At 35.1% G+C, this 19,719-nt stretch overlaps 1 protein-coding gene across 4 annotated transcripts in view; it reads right to left on the reverse strand.

Annotated features, from left to right (window-relative positions):
* The window catches only part of LOC117321997 (cytosolic phospholipase A2-like), a 47,166-nt gene that overhangs the window by 21,621 nt on the left and 5,826 nt on the right, over positions 1-19,719 (reverse strand). Inside the window, exons 1-3 of one of the 4 annotated variants that reach the window (XM_033876684.1) lie at positions 13,871-14,000; positions 6,530-6,678; positions 3,208-3,240 (exon numbers count right to left, since the gene is read on the reverse strand). In XM_033876684.1, coding sequence (XP_033732575.1) covers positions 3,208-3,240; positions 6,530-6,543 — 47 coding nt within the window. In that variant the 5' untranslated portion in view covers positions 6,544-6,678; positions 13,871-14,000. Of the gene's footprint in view, positions 1-3,207; positions 3,241-6,529; positions 6,679-9,842; positions 10,004-13,870; positions 14,001-19,719 lie in introns of those variants that run through there. The other 3 variants (XM_033876685.1, XM_033876683.1, XM_033876686.1) reach the window with 3 other exon arrangements.

Below are 19,719 nucleotides of genomic sequence, written 5' to 3' on the forward strand. Positions count from 1 at the left end.
ATTTGCATATCCAATCTTAATGGGTGTTTTTGTATCTAGGTTTTAAAGAGTAATGTTTTTTAAAATTTACATGCTGGTACCAGGTTCCTCATCTGTGATTGATTAAGATTGGGAAAAAATAAGTAAAATAGTAAATAACATTAATTAATGTAAAAGGACATCTTGATAGTATACTGTAGATTTACTTATTTTAGTGGTAATGATATTTTAGTGGTAAATACAAAATGTACTATCAAATCTGCCTATAAATGCCACTCAATTAGCAGAGAAAAGTGGCTTTCAAAACTACAGCTACATATACATTGTACAATGAAGTGTGTTACATTGGGAACCAAAGCAGTTTATCATTATAGACAGGTTTTGATATACACAGATGACCTTAATAAACAGGTTTTGATATATGTATATATAGATGATCTTAATAGACAGGGTTGTGTTATTTAAGATTTGAACGGCTTTCAGTTGGCATTCATAGTCAATATGAATGCCAACTAAAAGCCGTTCAATGCTTATATTTACCATCTGCGATTTTGATATACTACAGATGACCTTTAATAGACAGGTTTTTGAATAATACAGATGACCTATAAGACCAGGATTTTTTGATATATACAGATGACCTTAATAGACAGGTTTTGATATATACAGATGACCTTAATAGACAGGTTTTGATACATACAGATGACCTTAATAGACAGGTTTTGATATATACAGATGACCTTAATAGACAGGTTTTGATATATACAGATGACCTTAATAGTCAGGTTTAATACATGCAGATGACCTTAATAGACAGGGTTTTGTTATAATATCCAAATGTGCTACTAATTCTGATGTTGTTTGGGTTTTTTTACGCATAACCTAATAAAAAAATGCTTCAATTAAATAAATAGAAAATTGAGGTGCTTCCCATTTACTTTCATATATTTCACTTTAAGGCAGAAAAAACGATTATTTTTCGCTGGTGTGTCTATGTAAATGCACAGCCATATATACAAACTGATTATAAGATGCACAGGATAACATCATATTGTTAGGTCCTTTTGGCTACACACGTGCACATAAACTACAAAAAGAAAATCAATTTGATTATCATTTTATACATTATTCACACCTCAGTGTACTTATGATTAAATTTTAGGGTGTGGTCCTGGTATCCAGTTTATGAATCATTATTCATTCCAACATGAAGAAAATTTTCATATGTGAACTATATATGATAACATATGTATGAAAGTTAATAAACAAATGATACAAACTCTACATATAAGAATAGTCCTTAAATATCAAGTATATTAAGTACATATTTGTTGAAATCTGAAAGAAGAAGAAAGTTACCAAATCTGAAAGATGAAAAAAACAAGCAATGTTTTGTTTGAAAACATCATCAACAAAGGTTATTTCTGTTAAGGCTGCATGATTCAGGAATAATATCTGGTTGTTAAGCCAACTGGAAAATATACATAAACAAGTTGACAGAAAGAAGTCATGCATGGCTGTTCATGCTAATGTTAAGATCGTGATGTATATATTGGTAGGTAGTAACTTATAAGTAGTCCAGAATTCAATTATCTACATTTTAAATAGAAATAATGTTGTCGCTATACCTTGAGATATAATCTGAGAACGTTTAGATATTGATTTGCTTAACATAGGTAGATACAGTTAAAACACATAGTAGACTAAACAGGTTATGAATAATCAAAGCTACGGTTTTATTGCGATATATGGTAATAAATTGTATAAAGTAATTTTGTACTATAAACTGTACATTAAAGATGCTTATACACCACTGACAGTATGTAGAGTTTCTCACAAAATTTTAACATTACTAGCAATAAATCTGGATCCATGGTATATTGAAAAGATCTAATTAACACCAATTGCTATTAACTATCAATATTAATGCTAATTAACAAAATGATAAAAAAAAATTGACCAATGTTAAAGTTTATCATGTGAAATACTATCCATAATCAGGTATTTGAAAAATGGATAATTTTATCTAACTCACACGTGACAGGGATAATTTTATCTAATTCAGATGTGACAGGGATAATTTTATCTAATTCAGACGTGACAGGGATAATTTTATCTAACTTACACGTGACAGGGATAATTTTATCTAATTCAGACGTGACAGGGATAATTTTATCTAATTCAGACGTGACGGATAATTTTATCTAACTTACACGTGACAGGGATAATTTTATCTAATTCAGACGTGACAGGGATAATTTTATCTAATTCAGACGTGACAGGGATAATTTTATCTAATTCAGACGTGACGGATAATTTTATCTAATTCAGACGTGACAGGGATAATTTTATCTAATTCAGACGTGACAGGGATAATTTTATCTAATTCAGACGTGACAGGGATAATTTTATCTAATTCAGACGTGACAGGGATAATTTTATCTAATTCAGACGTGACGGATAATTTTATCTAATTCAGACGTGACAGGGATAATTTTATCTAATTCAGACGTGACAGTCTCACTTTCAGTGTTGACCAATCACAATGGTTAATGGTAGTATATACTTTTGCCAATGAGATATACAAATTTAGAAATTTGTCACGAGGAACTTTTTTCTACGTCTCTACATGCGGATTAGTAACCACAACCTTTTCAAGGGTAGAAGGTTAAGTCTGGTATTCCCAGCAATAAAAGATGATAATTTGATTGTTTGTTATGACTACCTACAGAGGAAGGGGGACTCAACATGCCCATCTGGTTACTCATATCTATTTATACTGGGGTCAGGACATGACTTGTTTCAGGGCTTACCATCAAAGGAAGTTTCTAGTCCCTAGATTTTTCAATACAATGAAAGGAAATCATCAATACATGTATTTCATGCACGACTGCTGAAATGTGAATCAGTTTGGGAATCCAAATAATTTGAAACATGTTTTTTTGTTAGGGTATAACTGATCGTTTTGTTACCATGCCTATTACATGCTTATTGCACAAGTATTTAATATGTTACTTAAACGGATGATGAAAGTTGAATTATATTTCTGAAATAAGTTTCTATATAGACTAAACAAAGATATATATGTGAGCTTGCATGCATGTAATCTAATGTAGGAAAGGATGAAATATTTATTTGGTGAAGCGGCCTTCCCATTCAACAAAGCAGGTATTCTATAGTTATAATATATATCTGAGGATAGGCGGAGGGTATATATATTATAATCACCTTGACAGTTTAGGAAGATGTTGTAGAACCCTCCTTCAGTTAGGAACAAAATGAACAGAAAAAAGTTAGTGCTTGTAACACAACATTAAAATGTAAACAGTTATCGAACAAGTATTAGAATGTAATAAAAAAAACAATTAAAAAAAGTCGCAATGAATTAAAACTACAATAAACATGTAAATACAGTGAAACCTGACTTTACCGACACTGTGGGGGCCAAGTTGGATGTGTCGGATAAGACAGTGTGTCAGTAAAGACAGTGTTGGTAATAACAATGGAGCATGTCACATTTCAAATGGATAAAGTTGGATGTTACAGGATGTCGTTAAAGTCAGTGGTCGGCTAAGTCAGTGGTAGGTAAAGTCAGTGGTCAGTTAAGTCAGTGGTAAAGTCAGTGGTCGGTAAAGTCAGTGGTAAAGTCAGTGGTCGGTAAAGTCAGTGGTAGGTAAAGTCAGTGGTCAGTTAAGTCAGTGGTAAAGTCAGTGGTAGGTAAAGTCAGTGGTCAGTTACGTCAGTGGTAAAGTCAGTGGTAGGTAAAGTCAGTGGTAGGTAAAGTCAGTGGTCGGTAAAGTCAGTGGTCAGTTAAGTCAGTGGTAAAGTCAGTGGTCGGTAAAGTCAGTGGTCGGTAAAGTCAGTGGTAGGTAAAGTCAGTGGTAGGTAAAGTCAGTGGTAGGTAAAGTCAGTGGTCGGTAAAGTCAGTGGTAGGTAAAGTCAGTGGTCGGTAAAGTCAGTGGTCGGTAAAGTCAGTGGTAGGTAAAGTCAGTGGTCGGTAAAGTCAGTGGTCGGGATAGTCAGTGGTAGGTAAAGTCAGTGGTAGGTAAAGTCAGTGTCGGTAAAGTCAGTGTAGGTAAAGTCAGTGGTCGGTAAAGTCAGTGGTCAGTTAAGTCAGTGGTAGGTAAAGTCAGTGGTCGGTAAAGTCAGTGGTCGGTAAAGTCAGTGGTCAGTTAAGTCAGTGGTAGGTAAAGTCAGTGGTCGGTAAAGTCAGTGGTCGTTAAAGTCAGTGGTAGGTAAAGTCAGTGGTAGGTAAAGTCAGTGGTAGGTAAAGTCAGTGGTAGGTAAAGTCAGTGGTCGGTAAAGTCAGTGGTCGGTAAAGTCAGTGGTAGGTAAAGTCAGTGGTCGGTAAAGTCAGTGGTAGGTAAAGTCAGTGGTCGGTAAAGTCAGTGGTCGGTAAAGTCAGTGGTCGGTAAAGTCAGTGGTAGGTAAAGTCAGTGGTAGGTAAAGTCAGAGGTCGGTAAAGTCAGTGGTCGGTAAAGTCAGTGGTCGGTTAAAGTCAGTGGTCGGTAAAGTCAGTGGTCATTAAAGCCAGTGGTCGGTAAAGTCAGGTTTCACTGTAATAACAGAAATGATATATGACAGTCATTAGTATGAAAAAATGATAAAAATTCTTATCTTAATGAGAAGAACATTATCATAAAACACATATATTAAACAATAGAAACTATTGCTTTTCCTATATATTTGGGTTAAACTAGATGCCCCATTCCAATACTCATTGATTGCTAAATGTGAAAATATTAAAATTAAATGAAAATCAAAGACCATTTTATTGAATTTTATTTTTAAGTGTAATTTATTTACTAGTGTGCTACCTACACGACTCCGACAATTGTTAGGTTTCATCTCTACCTACATGACTCCGACAATTGTTAGGTTTCATCTCTACCTCTAAGAAGTACTCCATGCACCTATTGCTGGGTTTGCCTATTGATAGGTTTTCTCTCACAGTCATTGTGAATAATCCAGTAGCAACATGAAATCCTCGCAATAGAGTCATGTAGGCAGTAAACCAGTTTCTAATTGAATAAAAAGATGAAATTCTATAGAAATTCTTGGTCATTTTCACTTTATCCACCTGACAGATAATTGTCACTGTACAGGTATATCGAGTACATGTGTAATTGAAGTCTTGCGATGCAATTAATAGCCACATCATTAACACTCCATCAAAACTGATAATCACCTTCAAAACAAAATAAAGACACGTGCATGTGATACCTACCCAAACAGGTCGCTGTAATTATATCATAACTTCTTATATAAACATTTTTTTTTAATATAAATTTGATACAAGCTAAAATTAGCAGCATTGCATATTTAAAATTTTTCATAATAATTTCCATGTTAATTTCATCATAAAATTTATTCAGGGTAGATCTGTAGGGAAAAACAAGCATTATAGCCGAGGAAAAGGCAGATCAGATTATAAGCTTGATTCAAAAAATGAAAATTGTAAATGGCAGTCATAATGTATAGTGAACAAAAACACATGCGGCTACAAGATACATTTTCTATTTTAAAATCTGTATGCACTTGAACTGCAATCTGCGTGATTTATTAAATTTTGTCTGTTAATAGAAAATCTAGAAATGATTATTTGTTTCGTGATAGGATTCTGTTAGTGGGGCTTTGGAAGCCAATATGTTTACAACATTACAAGCTTGAGTACTATTTGATTACACCAACAAAGGACACGCTTGGATTCGAAATGATCAAACGATGATATCAAATGCCAAACCCTCATATTTACAGGATCATTTTGAAAATGATAGATAAACATTTCACGGTAGCTGGATGGATTTACGTAGCTAGTGATGTTGTTGAGTTATTTCCCCCTAGTATGACGTGATATTTCCCTTTATTTACGTCACACTAGTGCTTACTGATGTTTATCACAGAATAGAAATGTGTATTCGAACATATTTATATCTAATTTCAGCTGTTTAGAAGGTTCTGCTTTACTGAGCTAAATTTGGATCTGTGAAAGTTGCAAGAGTAATTTAGAGTAATTTGTCTCAAAAAGATACAAAATTTATATTCTGATGCATTTTATTTAAAAATAATTTGATATCAAAAAATCTAAAATCATTTTCATATGCATCGCTAAAGTTGTTATAGATAATGTTTGATAACATGATGGCTTATTATAAAGAGTGTGACTTCAGTGTTCAAAGAAGATTATATTTGTTTGAGTTGCAGGGGTTAGTTTAAGGTCTGAGTTCATATGATATGTGAGCTGTTACCAGGGTTATTTATAGAAGTAAGGTGATAAAAAAGTTAAAGTCATAAGAACATGAGCAGTTGCTGCATTTATAAAAACATGAACATTTTGGCTGTTTATAGATGGTCATGGGAACAATTATGAAAGGTCATGAGATCATGAACAGTTGCTGTATTTATAGAAGAAAGGTCATGACATTATTAACATTTCCAGTATTTATAGATAAAAGGTCATGAGATCATGAACAGTTGCTGTATTTATAGAAGAAAGGTTATGAGATCATGGACATTTGCTGTTGATTGTATATCTAAATACTTTACTTACTTTTTCAGGTCCATGTTTGCTGTAGAGGCGCGCTTCCGTTGATGATGATCAAATGCCGACAGAAATGAGATGACGGTAAGTAATTTTTTATCCTTTTTTTATCCTTACTGATCACAGCTGAAGGTCATTTATCTCTTCAGTCTTCATCACTAGAAAAAAAAGAAAATCTCTGAAGATGGTGATTTTCATACCGTTAAAAACTGTCCATTACACAAGTTCAGTTTTATTTTTTTTTCCCCAATGTCACATGGCCATGGATTGCTTTCAAATTCTCTTAATGTTTTCTGCCTATTTTTGTGTACTTGAATGATGTTTGAACAGGTTCAGTCTGTCATGTGACCTCTGTCAAGGTCAAGGAATATTGTGGATGGTAGTTTGATACATTGGAGCAATTCAATCAGAGATTTTAGTTTCTCACCCTATTTACTGAATATTTCAAATTTCCTATATCCTGTATCAGAACAGGAATACAAGTAGTAAAATGGGATTATTATCACCATTACAGATGTTAGGTTGTTAAATATCTTGTAGTTTTATGGAAATATTTCAATATGGGCGTTTCCACATTCAAACATTTTCTAAGGAACAGAAAAGCTAAATACCCTGACCTCCTTTGATGGTTTAGCAAAGAATCCATCAACTATAGCACCTTCTATGAGTATAGTAATCAGAGTACCTCAAGTAAATGTCACTTATTTCATATATACATCCAATGTATATTTATTTCAGTGAAACTTCAGTTACACTCAGTTGAGTATTCAATCAACACAGTCCCTTAAAGCACCTAGTTTCAAACTATAGTTTATCACATAAAGTTCCTTGTAGTAAGCTAGATATTTTTACTTACATTGTTGATGTATATTAACAGCCAGAGTCATTTAAGGACGTGTCGGACAAATATGGTTGACTGTTGGATTTCAGGGTGCATGCAGAAAGTTAGAATAAAAAAAGTAAATAAAAAGTTTATTTTTTCATTTCTCTTATCATTGTAATCATTTTACATGTACAAAATGTTAATTTTATGTTGTTTTAGTCACTGTTTAAGGTACATATTCATATTCCTCTTAACTGCAAAGAAAATACGTTATTTCAAGAAAAAAAGAAGACATTTTTTATTAGAAAGATCAAATTATATGTACAGTGTATATACAAAAATATTATTGATAATCCTGGTATACAGTTTTCCTTTTTGAATATGCAGTTAGATACAGGAGACCCACAATAATCTAGATATATCCCAGTTCCTGGTGAAATCTGAAATCTTATGGAATTCAAGTTGTCATATCATATTTCTTTGTTTGTCAGAGTTATGTCCCTTGAATATATATTTAAACTTGACCTTTATGGTTCTAAAATGGTCATTTATTAACTATTGTTGTCTGTTTGGGAAAGAACAAGCACACAAGGTATTGCTTAATCAATACATGTCCCCTACCGGTCCCTGCTAAAAATAGTAACAGTGACCTTGACCTTGACCCAAAACCCCTGAAACCTGAGATATTGTGCGAGATATTTTGATCTTTCTCGAGAAATGAGGCCACTAGAACACTGACAAAATTTGCCGTTATGACACTTATTTATGTACAAGGTGGATGGATGAAACTTTATTATCAATTTTTTTTTTCAAATTCTATTAGTCCAGCAGAAAGAGTGGATTAAAATATGCAGTTTGTCAAAGGATTTCTACATTTTAATATTCAAGTACATTTTTCTTTATAGGAAGTTGTAACAGGTAAATCAGTTATTAACTACAGACCTTTGTAAATTGTTATTTTACCTACAATTTGTTGTCAAAATCTGAATGAAATACACGTTATATTGAAATATTTTTGAAAATATTTCAGTTAGAATTCATAAATGTAGATCAGGCTATCTTCTTACATATTGTTTTAATCAAAGATGGTGGTAGAAATGTTCCCTCTTGCATAGGGTCTTACTTGGGAATAAGCCCACCCTCCATTTTTACCCATTTTCAGTGCACTAGCCCTCTGCATGGGCTTATACCCAATAAAATAATTATGTTATATATAGATTTGACTTACCGTATTACCATAGTCTATGCTTTTGTATTTTATCATAATTCTGTATACAAATACTATATATGTGCTAACAAGGAAGTTTCTAATTGGCTGTTAGTAAATTTTAACTTTACACTTCCTTATTTTTGTTGACTAATGATAATACTGATCACAAGATAATCACTTTTTAATAAAAATTAATTCCCTGGACATCATAAATCAATGAGCACACAGGCCTAGTTTAGGCAATGTCTTATCTGTAATGGGCCTATTTTTAAATGAAACTGAATTTCTACCCGACAGCTACACTGCAGGCGTGATCATTCAAAGCTATTGAATTGTATTGAATTCATATATTGAGCCTACCTGTCAAAAACATAAGGGATAATTAAGGTTAGATTTAATTAATTATTACAACTATAGCATATGAATGAGTGATACAAACTACCACCTGATATCTTATAATGCAAGTGGAATTTTCATTTCTGAAAAAAATTAGGTAAACTGAAAATAATACAATGAAAATATCAGTATAGAAAAATGATGAATAGTTTTGTTCATTTTACCATGGCCAGCAACATGGGAAAACTATTCCCTTGTTCAGACATAATTTGAAAAAGGTTAAGAATGCTTCAGGAAAGATTTAGAAGAAAAAAATTTCATTAAATTTTATTTTACCATAGTCATGGTATAGTTAACATTTTCAGTGAGTTTGAATCAGCAGATAATTTGAACACATATTTTTTTTCAAGCACTATTTTCTTGCTAGTGTTAGTTCGAAGTCTGATTGTTTATAACTGACCCTTTACTTGTCAAATGAAGAACGTAAAGTATGATTTTTTTTCAGCAAACTCCATTGAAAGCTCGCAGCAATCGGCACCGAATAATAGTATTGTTACTTGAAGTCCCTGAATTATTTTTAGATTGTTAATTAAAAGTAAAATATTTCAAATTCTGATAAAATTAGTTGTAACTTAATTTTATGAAGGTTTATATCACATATTAATTTGCTCAGATTGTAGTAAAGCTGTGAAAAATCTTTATTTTCATGCCAAAATACAAAACAATTATGTTTTTTTTTTGGTAACCTGTAACTAAAAAGAAATGCTTAACAAAGGCTACAATTGGTATCCGGTCACGGTTCATTGCCTCTAAGGTATTAATTGGTAATAAAGATATTGTGTAATTAATGAACCACCACCCGCACAGCTAGGTGCTTCGTTAGAGGACCCTGTCACTGTAAAAAAAAATTTGATTTGAAGTACAGCTAACGAGAAGATCCAAGATATACAAACCTTCTATTTATGATATCTCTCCCTCCATTTTGTATTTATCCTCCTAGAATGAACAGCTAGATCAGCCTTGCTTATAGTGAACTCAAAGTGGTACACCTTGTGTCAGGGTATGACTGCCATAATGTGACAGGGATATCTCAAGGTGACACTTTTAACCATACTTCTGATAGAGAGATCTCAAAACGAGTACATATACATCACCAAGCTGTACCTCCAGTACATTTTCTTTCTATAGCTGTCTGATCAGATATTTCTGTTCTAAATGACACTTCAGTTGTAAAACAATATGTTGACACTTCAGATGTAAAACAATATGCAATATCAAAAGCTACCTATTGTTAGATAGACTTAGAAAACAGTCCAAATACTGTGCTAAATTACCTGATACAGCTAGTTTGATCCAAATTTAATAAACAGTCCACAGTGTTGAATGAGGTAAATATTCTGAAGTTTCGCTGGAATATATTTTACTTCACTTTATTGAATATATAAAAAAAAAAAAAGAGTGTTGTAGTGTCTAAATCAATCAAAGTAGACATTTATATCACTTCATGAAATTAATTTTGAACTTTCAAGAAAAATAATGAATGTCTTTGCTGCTGTTATAGAATTTCTCAGAAAAAAAGGATACAAAAATGGTTGCAGATTTTAAGGTATCTACTACACTGGTAGGCCCTTGAGATCGGTACTTGAAACAGGAATGAGAGTCAGTACTCTACTGATGACCCATAACCCCTATCACACCAGGAACAACAGCTTCCTGTATTGTCAATTTCTGAGTTCATATCTACAAATATAGGACAGCTTGGCCCCATTGTAGGAACGCTTTTATTGGGATGTTTTTTGTACCACTATGAGATACACTGTATCCATACATTTCTAACTAGTTAGGATAAGTAGTTTTAATGCTAAGTAATTATATAAATTGAATTGGCAATATTCAATATAAATCTATTTTGTATGAATGACTGTTTTTGCTGACTATTGCTGTATAATTTTGTTTAAAGTGATTTATCCAGAACGGATGTTTAGTTAAGTTTAGAGTACAATTAGAAGTGGAACAAGACTCTCTTTCCTGGCTCTTATTTCCTATCCCAACCAGGGATTAAACTGAAAAATTAGATAGTTTTTACACTTGAACAGCATGAGAGCTGAATTTATACCAAAATTACATCTATAATTTAGCAAAGATAACTACAAACTGTAATTGAGACCAACAGGTAAGCTTTGACACTTTGGATTGACACGTAGTGATGGATGTTATACATGTCTCAGTCTATGGCTCTAACTAAAGTGTAACTCCTACAATCTGTACCATCATATACCATTGAGGATCACCATACCAGTGGGCCAAACTTACAAAATGGGTATTAGGGACACATAAAGAACAAAAATTGCCTGTTAAAACACTCAAAACATTAAGTAAATGATGAGATGTATCATCAGGTGTAACACTTGGTGTAAACATCGGGTGTAACATCAACTGTAAACATCAGCTTTAACCATTACATTCAACTACCAGCTGTAAACATCGACTGTATCAACATCAGATGTAAACATAACTTAAGATATATTAACATCAGCTGTAACATCAGCTGTAAATATCAGCTGTAAACATCAGCTGTAAACATCAGCTGTAAACATCAGCTCTAAATATCAGCTATAACATCAGCTGTAAATATCAGCTGTAAATATCAGCTGTAAACATCAGCTGTAAACATCAGCTGTAACATCAGCTGTAAATATCAGCTGTAACATCAGCTCTAAACATCAGCTGTAACATCAGCTGTAAACATCAGCTGTAACATCAGCTGTAACATCAGCTGTAAATATCAGCTGTAAACATTAGGTTATCATGTTTGAATAAGATGTAATATCATGTTAACTATCAAATGTAATATAAACACCTGGTGTTAAGCTAATATCATGTTAACTATCAAATGTGATATAAACACCTGGTGTTAAGCTATTTAATTCATCAGTCTAAATTTGTATTGGCAGCTCCTCTGTTGGTTGACAGTTTTGATTGATATTTGTATTTTCTGTATATTATATAAGACATTAAGGGGTAATAGATTGTACAGGTCACCTGTATATTAAGCTACATTTGACCCAGTGATTGAACTCATTTGTCGGTTGGGTCAAATCAAAGTGTTGTTAATTATGGCTTTCTCCTGTCATTATGTAAATGTGTTTATAATTTACTAAAATTTAGTATAAGTGGATAGTAATACTTTAATATACAAAGGATCAAACAAATCAATAGTTCAACAGTGAACCGAAACGTCGTCGAGGCCCTTATAATGGTACGACAGGCATGGAGAGCTGCTCCTCCACACTAAGCTGGGGAGTCAGTCATAAGAACTACAGGAAATTTAATAAGTCAAAAATGACATGTTTCACTCACCTTAAGTAGTATGTAAATTTTGTAGTGCAATGTCTCACAGGATTTAACACTAACAGTAGGAAACATCTGTAAAATATCCACAATGATGGCTGTAATTGTCACCAGTCGGCTGTAATTGTCACCAGTCAATGTTTTATAGACCATTAGTGTGATCAGGAAACTTCCAAAGGAAAATAGCTATAAGTATGTATAATAAGTAAATTAAAGGTCATATATCTCAAGCTGATCAAGGTCATAAAGTCAATGGCTGAGAGGTTGAAGGTCGGATCAAATGTTCAGGTGGTGAACATTTCTTGATTAAGTATAAGTTTGTGTGAATTGATAAGTGTAATATAATGTTGTATATTCAAAAAGAAGTAGAAGTCTGAGTTTCCATCAATAATTGAGAGGTTGTGTATTTGTAAACAAGTGTGAGTTTGTGTATCATCAATAAGTGTGAGTTTGTGTGTTCATCAATAAGTGTGAGTTTGTGTGTTCATCAATAAGTGTGAGTTTGTGGGTTCATCAATAAGTGTGAGTTTGTGTGTTCATCAATAAGTGTGAGTTTGTGTATTCATCAATAAGTGTGAGTTTGTGTATTCATCAATAAGTGTGAGTTTGGGTATACATCAATAAGTGTGAGTTTGTGTATTCATCAATAAGTGTGAGTTTGTGTATTCATCAATAAGTGTGAGTTTGGGTATACATCAATAAGTGTGAGTTTGTGTATTCATCAATAAGTGTGAGTTTGTATAACCATCAATAAGTGTGAGTTTGGGTATACATCAATGATTGTAAGGTTGAGTATCATTAATATGTGTTAGGTTGTCTCATCATCAATAAGTGTGAGTTTGGGTATACATCAATGATTGTAAGGTTGAGTATCATTAATATGTGTTAGGTTGTCTCATCATCAATAAGTGTGAGTTTCTCACCTTTTGAACACCTAAGCCCAGCTGTAAACATCAGCTGTATCCATCAGCTGTATTAAACATCAGCTGTATTAAACATTATCTGTAACCATCAGCTGTAGCTATCAGCTGTATTAAACATCAGCTGTAACCATCAGCTGTATTAAACATCAGCTGTATTAAACATCAGAACATCAGCTGTATTAAACATCAGCTGTATTAAACATTATCTGTAACCATCAGCTGTAGCTATCAGCTGTATTAAACATCAGCTGTAACCATCAGCTGTATTAAACATCAGCTGTAACTATCAGCTGTAGCTATCAGCTGTTAACATCAGCTGTAACTATCAGATGTTATCATTAGATGTAAACATTATCTGTAACCTTCAGCTGTAATCATCAGCTGTAAACATCAGCTGTAAACATCAGATGTAATCATCAGCTGTAAACACCAGCTGTAAACATCAGCTGTAACCATCATCTGTAATATCATGAATAATGTCGGGTGTAATATGAACAAGTTATGTATTCATCAACGTGTGCATTACATGTCTTCGCCTTGAAATGGTCAGAAATAACTCTTGAGTTAGTTTAGAAGGTAAAAGTGGATCCTATAGACACTTGAAAATAAAATTGTGATAAGTGACATATATGTATCCCTGATAACCTTGTATAGCTACAACCATTCAGTAAACATTACATGAAAAAAAAAATGAGATTTTGTCTTACCTGAGAGATATGTTTCATTCCTGAAAAGTTTTCCAGTGACCAATCTCTGACACACTATATACTGATATAACACCAGGTAAAGTGGGTATAGTGGAGTAACTGGTTGTTGACATGTTGACGGTTAGATATGTACAACAAACCTGTCTCCATGTCTAATGATGTGTGGCGGACCTGTTTACAGTACTGGACTGATTGACCATGCCTGAATGATTCCCCAGGATCTCGCACATGTCTATATAATTCAACATGTCTGGTTTCTTATCTTTACCTTTGTCTTTCATCAATGAAAGTCTGGGATAAATGTTACTATGTGTTACAACATGTAGATATCAGAGTAGGATCTGGACTCATCTCATTTATAAGATATTGAATGGAGGCATAAACTACTACTGTCTGATTAGTAGTATAATGGAATTGAAGAAATGGAATCGAAACAAATTTCAGCTATTACAAAGTTGTTATGGGATATACAAGGTTCTACTGCAGTAAACCTTTGGTTATTTCGAACAAAATTAAATAAATATTGACGAATCTGTTCGAAATTATATGTATATATGGCATGAAGACACCAGCTATCTCTTATTATGTTACATGAAATTTCTTAAACATCAAAAGAAGTTTTATCAATTTATATAATTGATTTATATAGGTAATTCACCATTCTCTGTATATAAGGTCTTGTTGGTCCAGATGAAAATGTGCACATCTTGAAATGTTTAAATCTTCAGATAACTGAGTAGTCCCCACAGTACTGTCTTTAGATAACTGAGTAGTCCCCACAGTACTGTCTTTAGATAACTGAGTAGTCCCCACAGTACTGTCTTTAGATAACTGAGTAGTCCCCACAGTACTGTCTTCAGATAACTGAGTAGTCCCCACAGTACTGTCTTCAGATAACTGAGTAGTCCCCACAGTACTGTCTTTAGATAACTGAGTAGTCCCCACAGTACTGTCTTTAGATAACTGAGTAGTCTCCACAGTACTGTCTTCAGATAACTGAGTAGTCCCCACAGTACTGTCTTCAGATAACTGAGTAGTCCCCACAGTACTGTCTTTAGATAACTGAGTAGTCCCCACAGTACTGTCTTCAGATAACTGAGTAGTCCCCACAGTACTGTCTTCAGATAACTGAGTAGTCCCCACAGTACTGTCTTCAGATAACTGAGTAGTCTCCACAGTACTGTCTTCAGATAACTGAGTAGTCCCCACAGTACTGTCTTTAGATAACTGAGTAGTCCCCACAGTACTGTCTTCAGATAACTGAGTAGTCCCCACAGTACTGTCTTCAGATAACTGAGTAGTCCCCACAGTACTGTCTTCAGATAACTGAGTAGTCCCCACAGTACTGTCTTCAGATAACTGAGTAGTCCCCACAGTACTGTCTTCAGATAACTGAGTAGTCCCCACAGTACTGTCTTTAGATAACTGAGTAGTCCCCACAGTACTGTCTTTAGATAACTGAGTAGTCTCCCACAGTACTGTCTTCAGATAACTGAGTAGTCCCCACAGTACTGTCTTTAGATAACTGAGTAGTCCCCACAGTACTGTCTTCAGATAACTGAGTAGTCCCCACAGTACTGTCTTTAGATAACTGAGTAGTCCCCACAGTACTGTCTTTAGATAACTGAGTAGTCCCCACAGTACTGTCTTCAGATAACTGAGTAGTCCCCACAGTACTGTCTTCAGATAACTGAGTAGTCTCCACAGTACTGTCTTCAGATAACTGAGTAGTCCCCACAGTACTGTCTTTAGATAACTGAGTAGTCCCCACAGTACTGTCTTCAGATAACTGAGTAGTCCCCACAGTACTGTCTTTAGATAACTGAGTAGTCCCCACAGTACTGTCTTCAGATAACTGAGTAGTCCCCACAGTACTGTCTTTAGATAACTGAGTAGTCCCCACAGTACTGTCTTCAGATAACTGAGTAGTCCCCACAGTACTGTCTTTAGATAACTGAGTAGTCCCCACAGTACTGTCTTCAGATAACTGAGTAGTCCCCACAGTACTGTCTTTAGATAACTGAGTAGTCCCCACAGTACTGTCTTCAGATAACTGAGTAGTCCCCACAGTACTGTCTTCAGATAACTGAGTAGTCCCCACAGTACTGTCTTTAGATAACTGAGTAGTCCCCACAGTACTGTCTTCAGATAACTGAGTAGTCCCCACAGTACTGTCTTTAGATAACTGAGTAGTCCCCACAGTACTGTCTTTAGATAACTGAGTAGTCCCCACAGTACTGTCTTTAGATAACTGAGTAGTCCCCACAGTACTGTCTTTAGATAACTGAGTAGTCCCCACAGTACTGTCTTTAGATAACTGAGTAGTCCCCACAGTACTGTCTTCAGATAACTGAGTAGTCCCCACCGTACTGTCTTCAGATAACTGAGTAGTCCCCACAGTACTGTCTTTAGATAACTGAGTAGTCCCCACAGTACTGTCTTCAGATAACTGAGTAGTCCCCACAGTACTGTCTTCAGATAACTGAGTAGTCCCCACAGTACTGTCTTTAGATAACTGAGTAGTCCCCACAGTACTGTCTTCAGATAACTGAGTAGTCCCCACAGTACTGTCTTTAGATAACTGAGTAGTCCCCACAGTACTGTCTTTAGATAACTGAGTAGTCCCCACAGTACTGTCTTTAGATAACTGAGTAGTCCCCACAGTACTGTCTTTAGATAACTGAGTAGTCTCCACAGTACTGTCTTCAGATAACTGAGTAGTCCCCACAGTACTGTCTTTAGATAACTGAGTAGTCCCCACAGTACCGTCTTCAGATAACTGAGTAGTCCCCACAGTACTGTCTTTAGATAACTGAGTAGTCCCCACAGTACTGTCTTCAGATAACTGAGTAGTCCCCACAGTACTGTCTTCAGATAACTCTGTAGTCCCCACAGTACTGTCTTTAGATAACTGAGTAGTCCCCACAGTACTGTCTTCAGATAACTGAGTAGTCCCCACAGTACTGTCTTTAGATAACTGAGTAGTCCCCACAGTACTGTCTTCAGATAACTGAGTAGTCCCCACAGTACAGTCTTCAGATAACTGAGTAGTCCCCACAGTACTGTCTTCAGATAACTGAGTAGTCCCCACAGTACTGTCTTTAGATAACTGAGTAGTCCCCACAGTACTGTCTTTAGATAACTGAGTAGTCCCCACAGTACTGTCTTCAGAAAACTGAGTAGTCAACACAGTACTGTCTTCAGATCAGTGTAATCTTTACAATGTCACAGATTTGGACCACCATATTCATCAGATATGTCCATCATTGATTGCTATGTATGTAAGATGTTGAATTATACATTACAGTACTGTTAAGTTTGGATATCCTTGTAGGTTTTTAGGTTCATTGATGGGGGCATGCAAGCTTAAAATAACTGTATATATATATATATATAAAAAATAACAAAAAAACAGACTTGGCCGTAAGGCCTTTCTGCCCTCTCAGGCTTCTTCAGGCGGACAATAAGTGAGACATCAAGTCCGCTTGAAGAAGCCTGAGAGGGCAGAAAGGCCTTGCGGCAAAGTCTGTTTTTTTGTTATTTTTTATACATTCACCTTCGCAAGGACAGATTTCAATTTCTTATATACTATATATATATATATATATATATATAATTATTAAACAATATTTAATTAGTAATATTAGCACTTATTGTAGTGTATGCTTGTAAATAAATAAATAAATAAATAAAAACAGATAAGAGGACACATGCCTTAGGGACAAACCAATAGTGTTCCGTAAAAGTTTAAGATGCTAATGATGGAGTCACAAATACAATTGAATATTGCCATGGAAACAAAACAATGATTCAAAACTGAAAAAAATAAGAAAACAAGGGCAAAATCATTATAAACAAGGAATTGATTCACATGAAAAAGCACGAATGTAAATAAGACCAGGCGTTTCAGAAGAGTAAGTACCTTCTGAGTTGTCACAGATACTAGTAAGTCACAAGTAACATTTTAGTTTCTGTGTGATCCTTGTGGTAATACCAATGACATTTTTGTTTACATCACAACACTATCCCAGTAGGAGACAAGTGTTGATAGTGTATATGGGTACTGAACCATTAAGGCCCAGAGGACTATCATTATAACAGTACTCAGATAACACTCCTAAATCATAACTTATTGATGATGAACAATGCTGGAATTTCCAAGTCTACCTTTATATCTCTTTACATACCAACAATCAAATATTCATTGGATTCTAGAAAAATTGTGTAGCCTCCAACCACCCTCTGTTTTCAATGGTGCATACAGAAACAGCACCATGTGACCTCAGGTAGGTATATAGTATTGTTTATCATAGAGTAGGTATGGTAGCTTATTGTTATAATATAGGTCAGTAGTATATCATTTCTGTATCAGTCATAATATATGCAGATTAATAGCACTTGCTACTTAACAATGAATTATTATCATGTTGAGTTCATTATAGAAATCGGCATTGCTCTTTATTTAACGAGCTCTTAATCAGTATAACTTAGAATGAAAAGAGTTCTTATAAATCAGTATTTCCTACTGAATAATAAATTGTCATCATTTTGAATTCACTAGATATCTCCGCCCAATTTATCTCATTCTCCTGAAGTTCGGAAACATCTCATTCTTTGCCTTGGACAAGATTTTGTTTTAAAATGTCAGCACTTAAGGGCGATATACTGACAGTGAACACATGGAGTTAGCAGAATCTATTGACATATTAAAAATACCACAGACCTACCACATAATGACGAAACCTCAGTGGTATTAAACCCACACTGATACAAAAATATTCATGAATATTTAAAGGTGTCAATTATAAGTATATGCATGTATCGATTTCTCGTGACATTTCTTGGAGTCTGAAAATTATATCATTGTATGGGGACTTGGTAAAAGGCTAAAGTCATTTCAAACGAAGTAATATTCTCTGAATATGTAGGAAGCTCCATTAATAACCCATAATCTTAACACATAGAATCTTGTAAGAAATACAAATGAACATATAGCTGCCATAATGTTCAATTAAGGAATATCTGATATAAAATAATGACGTCCTGTTTTTAATGTTCATGCTTTGGTTATACAACATCACAATGAAAATTATACTTGTAATGAAAATGGAAACTGAAACATGTTTTAATGATATTTTAATGGGGTGGGAGTGTGTGGTAATGTCTGGGGTATGGGGATTGGGTGGGGAGATTGTGTGGTAATATCTGGGGTATGAGGATGGGGTGGGGAGATTGTGTGGTAATATCGGGGGTATGGGGATGGGGTGGGGAGTTTGTGTGGTAATATCTGGGGTATGAGGATGGGGTGGGGAGTTTGTGTGGTAATCTCCTGGGGTATGGGGATGGGGTGGGGAGTTTGTGTGGTAATCTCTTGGAGTATGGGGATGGGGTGGGGAGTTTGTGTGGTAATCTCCTGGGGTATGGGGATGGGGTGGGGAGTTTGTGTGGTAATCACCTGGGGTATGGGGATGGGGTGGGGAGTTTGTGTGGTAGTCTCCTGGGGTATGGGGATGGGGTGGGGAGTTTGTGTGGTAATCTCCTGGGGTATGGGGATGGGGTGGGAAGTTTGTGTGGTAATCTCCTGGGGTATGAGGATGGGGTGGGGAGTTTGTGTGGTAATCTCCTGGGGTATGGGGATGGGGTGGGGAGTTTGTGTGGTAATATCTGGGGTATGGGGATGGGGTGGGGAGTTTGTGTGGTAATCTCCTGGGGTATGGGGATGGGGTGGGGAGTTTGTGTGGTAATCTCCTGGGGTATGGGGATGGGGTGGGGAGTTTGTGTGGTAATATCTGGGGTATGGGGATGGGGTGGGGAGTTTGTGTGGTAATCTCCTGGGGTATGGGGATTGG

The sequence above is a fragment of the Pecten maximus genome, chromosome 2 (assembly GCF_902652985.1).
Source record: "Pecten maximus chromosome 2, xPecMax1.1, whole genome shotgun sequence".
Lineage (NCBI taxonomy): Eukaryota > Metazoa > Mollusca > Bivalvia > Pectinida > Pectinidae > Pecten > Pecten maximus.